The sequence below is a fragment of the Harpegnathos saltator genome, unplaced genomic scaffold (assembly GCF_003227715.2).
Source record: "Harpegnathos saltator strain DR-91 unplaced genomic scaffold, Hsal_v8.6 scaffold312, whole genome shotgun sequence".
NCBI lineage: Eukaryota > Metazoa > Arthropoda > Insecta > Hymenoptera > Formicidae > Harpegnathos > Harpegnathos saltator.
The window spans coordinates 179,230-188,792 of NW_020230109.1; the positions used below are offsets into that span (position 1 = coordinate 179,230).

The 9,563-nt window shown below is 42.5% G+C and overlaps 1 protein-coding gene across 1 annotated transcript; it reads left to right on the plus strand.

Annotated features, from left to right (window-relative positions):
- Positions 1-6,629: 6,629 nt before the first annotated feature.
- LOC112588835 (chromodomain-helicase-DNA-binding protein 2-like) lies at positions 6,630-7,802 on the plus strand. The gene is made up of 2 exons (XM_025299992.1): positions 6,630-7,085; positions 7,797-7,802. The coding sequence occupies exons 1-2, from the start codon at positions 6,630-6,632 to the stop codon at positions 7,800-7,802; spliced, it is 462 nt and encodes a 153-aa protein (XP_025155777.1).
- The last annotated feature ends 1,761 nt before the right edge of the window (positions 7,803-9,563 follow it).

Genomic DNA, 9,563 nt, shown 5'->3' on the forward strand with positions numbered 1-9,563 from the left:
AAATCACGTTCCGCTAGCTCCTGAATAAATTTTATTTTGAAAGGATGCCAGTTTTCTTTCATTTTCATTCATAATTTTATGAATGGAAAATGTACTAACTTCAGTCGCCTGTGCTACCTTCCTAATCGAAGAATTAGGATTTTCTACAAATGATTGCATCACATCCAAACTTTTATCGAAATGTGTCGCTGATTTTGGTCTACCACTCCGCGGGCGGTCCTTGATAGATTCTGTTTCTTTGAATCGTCTGACAGTTTTTTGAACTATAGACTTTGAAATTAGTTCACAATCTGCATAAGTATCGTTAAACAAAATCGCTACTTGTTCGAAGGACCTAACGCGGTCACCATATCCTCGCATCATCAATATTGTAATTCTTTCCCTTCAGTCAATACCATTTTGGCGACTACTGAAGATAATTTCTTAGTTTGCAAAAGAAATTTTGACTTGATATACGAACAAGTAATTTGTTACTTGTATAACGAATACGATCTACATCTAGTATCTAGCATTTAATCTTCTTCGATAAAAAAGGATCCGATAACCAAAAACCTGTCGATATGTTTCTTAGGGATACTACATGTGGAGATCACGTCTATGCTACCTTCTTTATCGAAAAATAAGGATGAGCTCCTACAAATGATTTGTAAGTTTAATGACAATTTATAAATAATTTATTACAATGTGTACGCAACGAAACCTGCTATCTTGGCAGATCTTAGGGAACGCATACTGCACCAAGTAAATCTTATCTCATCAGAAATGAGACGAAACGTTTTAAATGAATTTCATCTACGATTAGGTCATTGTCAAGCAGCAGACGGAAGACAATTTGAACACTTAATTCAGTAAGAACCTGCCTACATACACACGCACGCGCGCGCGCGCGCACACACACACACACACACACACACACACACATGCAGCAGAGAGGGTTTGGAGTCATTAAATACTGCGGGAGTGACGAATCGCGGGGTCCTTATATCTGCTGACACACACACACACACACATACACACACAGGGGTATAAAGTCCGACCATGCAACCTCCACGCCGTACATCCTATGGATAATACTGGCGGCACCGTAAAATCTAAAGCTCATAACTCAGACAATTCTCAAAAAAAATTAATCATCAAGTAGTGTTCTGGAAACGTCTCACTATCGTCTTTAATACTGTGTGATAAAAAATGGGATGTTCTATTTAAAAAAATCATGTTGGCCTTGACTTCACCTTGACCCCTTCACTCTAGGTCAAACGGATATGATCATTCAATAGAACTTTTAAAACCCTTCAACTTTGGTTCAAAACATTTTTCTCAAACACGTTTCGTTTTCGAGATATTTGACTATATATTCCATACTTTTCTAACACCCTGTATATGTATATATGTATACATATATATATATATATAGGGTGACCCAGGAGAAAAAATCAATATTTCGTGGGAGTATAGAATGAGGTAATATAAGCCAAAAATGTTATATAAACATGGTGTCCTTTATTACTGGTTTCCGAGATACAGCTATGTTAAATTACACGGAATTTAAAGTTGGCGTGTCATTGGGATTTCATTTTTCACCGTAACGGAGCGCTGCAGGCTGTATATCAGTTGGAAAGGTTAGCAAAACACCTGGTGATCTGTCCTGCTGTTTGTGACACACTCCAAACATGCCGCACGTGTCTTTTAATGTAAAGTACGCAAATATGGTTTATGTTTATGGGTATTGTGATGGCAATGCTCCCACAGCCGTTGAAGAATATCACGGCCGTTTTCCGATGCGCCACATTCCAGACCGAAGAGTATTCTCAAACGTGTTTAACAGCTTACGTGAAAATGGTACACTTCTCAGTGCTCACATCACATCTGAACGTAGCGTTGAGAGAAATGTTGAGGAAGAAGAAAATATACTTCAAATGGTACAAAGGAGCCCTACGACTAGTACAAGAAGGGTTTCTGCACGTACTGGTGTTCCTCGGACATGTGTCTGGCGGATACTGCATGACCAACATCTGTACCCATTTCATTCGCAACAAGTACAAAATCTCCATGAAGGAGATGGAGCCACACGTCTACACTTTTGCCAGTGGCTACAGAATAATCGTGAATTGATTCCTGTCATATTTTTCACTGACGAGGCAACATTTACGCGTAATGGCATACATAATACGCGTAACATCCATCGTTAGTCACAAAATAACCCTAACGCCATTGTTGTACAGAATTTCCAAGTTCATTTCTCCGTCAATGTATGGTGTGGCATGATTGATGGAATGCTGATTGCTCCTGTTTTTCCAAATCATATGACAGGACAGAGTTACCTCGACTTTTTACAAAATACGCTTCCACAATAGCTAGAAAATATTTCCCTGGCTACACGAAGAACAATGTATTTTCAGCACGACGAAGCACCTCCTCATAACACATCTTGTGAGAGAACACTTAAATGCAATGTTTCCACATCGGCCGCGATGGAACAGTACAGTGGCTACCAAGATCACCCGACCTAACTCCCTTGGATTTCTGCTTGTGGGGTTGGTTAAAGTGCGAGGTGTATAAAACTAAAGTGAATACATGAGATGAACTTATTGCACGTGTAATAGCCGTTGTTGACCAAATTAGGGGCCGTGAAGATGTCCTCCGGCGCGCAACCTGCCACGTTCTCATAAGATGTAACAAATATATCGAAGTACGGAACGAAATATTCGAAAATTTGTTATGATAGATGTATTACAATGTAATTGCAGTAAACTTCAACTCATATTAGATAATTTCGACATGTAATTTAACATAGCTGTATCTCGGAAACCATTAATAAACGACACCATGTTTATATAACATTTTTGCCTTATATTACCTCATTCTATAACCCCACGAAATATTGACCTTTCCTTCCGGGACATCCTGTATATCTTCGTTTGTTATTATATCATATATAGACATATACACACATAGAAGCTCAAATACTTTTCATCATCAAAATCTATCCAAATGAAATATTGTATACATACACACACACACACACACACATGCACACGTATACGCACACGCCACACGCCTATGCGCGCGCGCACACACATTTCTCACAATATCTGGTTATGAACCGTGAAACATCCGGCAAAGATGCATATTTGGAGCTGCTTTTGTAACCAAAGATGTCGAATTTTACCTCTAATTACAGAGAATTTGGATGCGAAAAAGATGGTTAAAATATATCAAAGGACATTAATATCATGTGCTGAAGAATGATTTCCAGATAAAAAACGAAACTGGATTTTGCAAGAAAACAACGATCAAAAACATCGGAGTCGTCTTTACTGCCAATGGAAAGAAAAAAATAACACCGAAACATTAGACCGGCCGTCACAATCACCAGATGCACATCCTATTGAAAATGTTTGGGGATTAATGAAGATAAAGTTACGTGGAGAAAAAATGTACAAGGTGAAACAACCATCTCGGCAGTGTTTGATATGGCGATCTATACTTCGACAGTACGCTGAAAAATTGATAGAAAGTATGTCCAGAAGATATCAGGCAACAATTGACAATGGCGGTAATTGGACGACCTCTTAATATAAAAGCGTTATAGTACTGACTGAATAGTATATATGTAATTTTTTTTTCTTTTTATAGTAAATAACTTAAAAGTTATATCGATCACATTTTTAGTAAACAAACTGTACATATTTAGTAAACAGTATGTACATATATACAGGGTGAGGAAAAAATACAGGAACTCCGAAATATATTGAAAAATATAATTTTTATGAAAAAATGTTTCAAACAAACATTGTAGGGTTTCAAGTAACGCATTACATAGCAATATCAGTATAACCTTGAATAGCGTTGTCAAGGCCACGTGAAGGTCATCTTAACTCCCCCCCGTGGGTGCCACCTTGTCGTGATGGAGGGGGCTTGAAGGTTCCAGTGATGTACAGAGCTGTGCCGGAGGGGGCTTTAGCACCTGGCAAGTCCTATCATGCCGGAGTGGTCTGTACGGAGAGATTGGACCAAGAGCGCCTGATCAAGCTGGTTGATCAGCCTGGTCTCGACTAGATTAGTCATAGAGCGAGTGGGAGGAGAATTATACCCCTGGAGGCATTGCACGCCGGTGCTCCGGTAACTGAAGAGAACGGACCTCTTCCTCACCCGCCCTGGTCTAACCGTTCTGGTCTGGTTGGATGGAGAGACGTACCCATCCAAGTCTCCGCACCGTGGAGGGTTCCTCCTCTCCCCACGGTACCTGGAGTATGGAGGGGTGTTCCGGGCCGTCCGGACATTTCCGAGGCCGGGGCCGGAACACCTTCTGGCGTTCTATAAGAGGATCCCATCCTTAGAGGCATTGCACGCCGGTGCTCCGGCAGCCGAAAAGGGTGGACCTCTTTTTCTCATCTGTCCTGGCCATGGCCAGGCGGAAGGAAAAACCCACACCCGAGTCTGCACACTATGAGAGCTAACCCACTCATGGTACACGGGGGGTGGAGGGGTGTTTCGGGCCGCTCGGACTTATTCCAAGATCGGGGTCGAAACCTTAGGGCGAAAAGGGGAAAGTACCCCATCTTCCAAGGCATTGCACGCCGGTGCTCCGATAGCCGAAGAAGGTGGACTTACCCACTTTCCCTCATTCGTTCGGCCTCGGCCGGACGGAAGGAGGAACTCACATCCAGGTCTGCACACTATGGGGGTAACCCCCTCATGGTACCTGGGGGGTGGAGGGGTGTTCCGGGCCGCTCGGACGTATTCCGAAGTCTGGGTCGGAACACCCTCCTAGCACCAGCTAAGAGGACCGACCCCACCCTTGGAGGTATTGCACGCCGGTGCTCCGGCAGCCGAAGGGGGTGGACCCCTTTCCCTCATCCGTCCCCATTACGGCCAGGCGGAGGGAGGTACCCACACCCGGGTTTGCACGCTATGAGGGTTTGGAAACCCTCATGGTTCTCGAGGGGTGGAAGAGTTTCCGGGCTGCTCGGACGTATTCCAAGGTCAGGACTGGAACACCCTGTGTGCTGTGCCCGAGAAACGGCGATCGCATCGCCCTAAAGCCGGGTCCTCAGGCGGCGTGAGCATGCTGGTCGCCATGAGGGAGGGGGTCGTCAGTGGGGTGCGACACCGATGGTGGCCTTCCTCTTTCCATGGGGCCCCCCGCGTGGCGGCGCCACGTACGGTGCCCACAGGGTCGGAGATGTGGAACCTCCGAAAGCGGTCTGGCCACCAGAAATAGTGGTTAAGGCGTGTGTAGGGGGCTGAAGGCTAGTGCCGGCGATGTTACATTCCGCCGGCCCGAGCCATATGTCGCTTCTCTGGGGGCACTTGGAGATTCCCCTTTCGGGGGGATGCGGGCATGCCCGGGCGACGGATCCGTATGAGGTGGTGGGGTTTAAACTAAAATGACTGAGCTTAATTCTTTAACGGATTTGAACCAAGATAATACGACGGACCTGGCAATACACACGGATAAGAAGAAACTGGAAACTCTCTCCAGTTCCAAGGAAGAGGTGGTAGGAACTATCACTAGGCGATCTGGCACTCGCCGTGTGACAAGAGGAGGAGATACCCGCAGCTCCTCGGCAGAAATGCCAAAAGAGAGGAGAAATACCCGTACCTCTTCACAACTTGGAGCTTCGAAAATATCAACGCCCTCTCCTGAAAAATCCAGGTTAAGAACGCCTACAAGAAGGACGTCTTCAACATCCATATCCCATTAAAGACCTGTGAGCGTAGTGAAGACGTCCAAATGGGACATCCCCACTAAGGAAAATGGGGAAACGGATGAAGAGCGATTCGCTGAAATAGTTCTACGCACCCGTGGGAGACCACCCACCACGAGAGAATATCAAAAGAAAAAGGCGTTCTTAGCGAAGAAAAAGGCTCTTCTTGAAAAGAAAAAGGAAGAGGACCTCCTTCAAAGTTTGGAAAGTCCGGCTGAGTCGCTCAGCGATCTCTGTGAAAACCGGAAATATAAAATTGAGCTGAGGAAGCAAGAGCAACATTTGGAAAAGGCGCCGTCTAGTAACCTGACTGCATCTGTGTTAGATGCAGCTAAACAGGTACTAGGTATCGCAACAAGGTCCGGCAATCTCAAAGGGACCTATATTACGGTCCTAAAAGACGCTGCAGCCGTGATCATGGTCGGAGCGATTCTCTTGGGAAAACGTGTAACAATAGGGGTGGGAGAGAAGGATGAAATACTGGATGAGATAAGGGAAGAGAATAAGAGGCTGAGGAACTCTTATGAAGAGATTAAAAGAGAGATGGAGAGACTCAAGGAGTCCCTCAGGGCATACAAGGAGGTCACAACACCCCAGCCTCCACTTGCCCCTATATATGTTACGGACGAGGAGATAAACAATGCACCTACCAAAAGAAAGAGGGGATCTCCAATTGTGGATGCAGAGAGTGATGAGGAGGTCGACATTGGAATTATTGAGGTGCAGCCTGGTTTAATAAGACCAGGATCAGGGCAGCTTCATCCAACGGAGGTGAAAAAAGTCAGGGCCCGAGACAACGTAAAGCAGGGTCCCAGAATTATCGATAATATCCCGATAAAAACAAGGATAAGGGAGGAAAAAGGAGAAAACAAAGAAGAAGGGATAGCAACAGAAACGCTAGAGTACTGAGTGTCAAACATGGTTTTCGCTGCCATAGAAAAATGGTCGCAGAAAGATAATAGCAGCAACAGACCATCAGCTAAGGAAACCCTAATGGAGAAAACCCTCTCCCAAAGGAAGAAAAGGAAGATAAAGAAGAGGGGAACGAAGAGTGCTATCCAACAGCAGAGCAACAAGTTGCAACAACGACAACCACCCCTCCTCGATGGCAGAAAGTTTCCACCACTCGGTCCTAAACGTGGACCGAAAAAGAGTGATTCCAACACAATTGAAAGTTGGGTGAAAGTGGTGGGAAGAAAACAAAAGAGAAGGGAAAATAAAGAGGAGAAAAAGAGGAAGATCAAAGAAGCTCAGTCGAAACCTGCGGGCGATAATAAGCAAGGAAAGAATGGCAAACCGAAACCAAAGCGCAAAGTACCTAGAACAGCGGCGGTTACAGCGCCGAAAGACGCGTACAAGGAGCTGCTTAAAAAGGTTAAGTCTAACAAGGGGAGGACGCGTCAACCAAGAAACGGTTTGGAACGAAACTTATGGAGTTAATAGTACTTGACTACTAATAAGTCGTGGTAATAGCATTCGATGCAATGACCGTTTTCGAAAAAAAACGGTTTAAAAAAAACCAACAAAGCGTACGTAGAGTTAGTAAGAAGGATATTCAACGAAGCGGTGTAGCGGAGCATCGGAGGTAATGGATTACCGAGCTGACGGCCCGGGTTCGATCCCTGTTGTGGTTTTTTTATGCTGTAAGCATAAAAATAAAAAAGAAAACATTAATAAATAATAAAACTGCGTTTCTTAAATATACTAGTGTTTGTTAAATATATTATTAATGATTTGAATTCCAAAGAAACCGTAAATTTTATCTGTAAAATATATAGTGTATGAGAAAATTTTTATATAATAATTGCAGTGGAAATAGGAGTAAAAATATATTAAGTTGTAATAATAATTATATAAAGATGCAATTGAAAGAACAGTAGTATTAAACAGGGTATTGTATTCATATTATATATTCATATTATGCTTTTTATGTATATAAGATATATATAAACATACAAAGACACATACATATGTTTTTGTATGTTCTTATATATCTTATATACATAAAAACATAATATGAATATATAATATGAATATAATACCCTATTTAATACTACTGTTCTTTATATTGCACCTTTATATCAGGTGTAGTAAAAAGAAATCCATTATTTTTCCAATAGATGGCTTTAGTTATCTGTATCTCGCGTTGTATAAGTCCGATCGGGTTCCACTAGATAGCGTTAGAAAGATGAGATTTCGTACTAAAAAAACTTTTCTGACAGTTTTGTGATTAGTTGACTCAGTTTTGTTTGAGCGCGCGTCAAAGATGGACACTAGCAAAAAGAAAATACGCTATATTTTACAGTTTTTCTTCGATAAAGGCGGAAACGCAAGCCAGGCGGCTGAAAATGTGAATAGTGTTTATGGTCCTGATACTGTAATAGCCAATTACGCGCAATTTTGGTTTCGTCGATTCCGTTCCGGTAATTTCGATGTCAAAGATGCACCACTCACTGGAAGGCCGATTGTCGAAAATATCGATAAAATCATGGACATTGTCGAGTCCGACCGTCATGTAAGCACTGTTTCGATTGCCCAAGAGCTAAAGATTGCACAAAAAACCGTTTGGAACCATTTGAATAAGGCTGGATACAAAAAGAAGCTCGATGTATGGGTGCCACACGAGTTAACGAAAAAAAACCTCATGGACCGAATTTCCATCTGCGAATCGCTGCTGAATCGCAACAAAATCGACCCATTTCTGAAGCGGTTGGTCACTGGTGATGAAAAGTGGATCACTTATGACAACATCAAGCGAAAACGGTCGTGGTCGAATCGCGGTGAGCCGGCGGAAACGGTGGCCAAGCCAGGATTGACGGCCAGGAAGGTTTTGCTGTGTGTTTGGTGGGATTGGCAGGGAATTATCTACTATGAGCTGCTCCCCTACGGCAAAACTCTTAACTCGGAACTGTACTGTGAACAATTGGACCGTCTGAAGGAAGCAATCGCCCAAAAGTGGCCAACTTTGGCCAATAGGAGAGGAACTGTGTTCCATCAGGACAACGCCTGGCCACACACATCGATAGTGACTCGCCAGAAGCTCCGAGAGCTTGGTTGGGAGGTTCTTATGCATCCACCTTATAGTCTGGACCTGGCACCAAGTGATTACTATCTGTTCCTGTCCATGGCGAACAATTTTGCTGGTGAAAAATTCGCTTCAAGAGAGGCTTGTGAAAATCGACTGTCTCAATTTTTTGCCAATAGGGACAAGGGCTTCTATGAGAGAGGCATAATGAAATTACCTTCAAAATGGCAACAAGTTATCGAACAAAACGGCGCATATTTGACCTAAATCGGATCATTCTAACTATGGTAATTAAAGCCTTCAATTTTATGCAAAAATAATGGATTTCTTTTTACTACACCTGATATAATTATTATAACAACTTACTGTATTTTACTCCTATTATTGATTACATAATGATGCAATGATTACATAAAAATTTTCTCATGTACTATATATTTTATAGATAAGATTTACGGTTTCTTTGCAATTCAAATCATTAATAATATATTTAACAAATATTAATATATTTAAGAAACGGTTTTATTATATATTAATGTTTCCTTTTTTATTTTTATGCTTACAAAATAAAAAAAACACAACAGGGATCGAACCCGGGCCGTCAACTCGGTAGTCCGTTACCTCCGATGTTCCGCTACACCGCTTCGTTGAATATCCTTCTTACTAACTCGTACACATGTTGGCTCTTTTTTATTCCGCTTTTCTCGAAAACGAAGAGGCATTGCATCAAATGCTATTATCATGAGTTACTAGTAGTCAAGTACTATTAACTCCGTAAGTTTCATTCCAAATCATTTCTCAGTTGACGCGTCCTCCCCTTGTAAGAT

Excerpts from the sequence above, each read along its gene's own strand:
- LOC112588835 (XM_025299992.1), top strand. The coding sequence starts at position 6,630 with ATGGTTTTCGCTGCCATAGAAAAATGGTCGCAGAAAGATAATAGCAGC.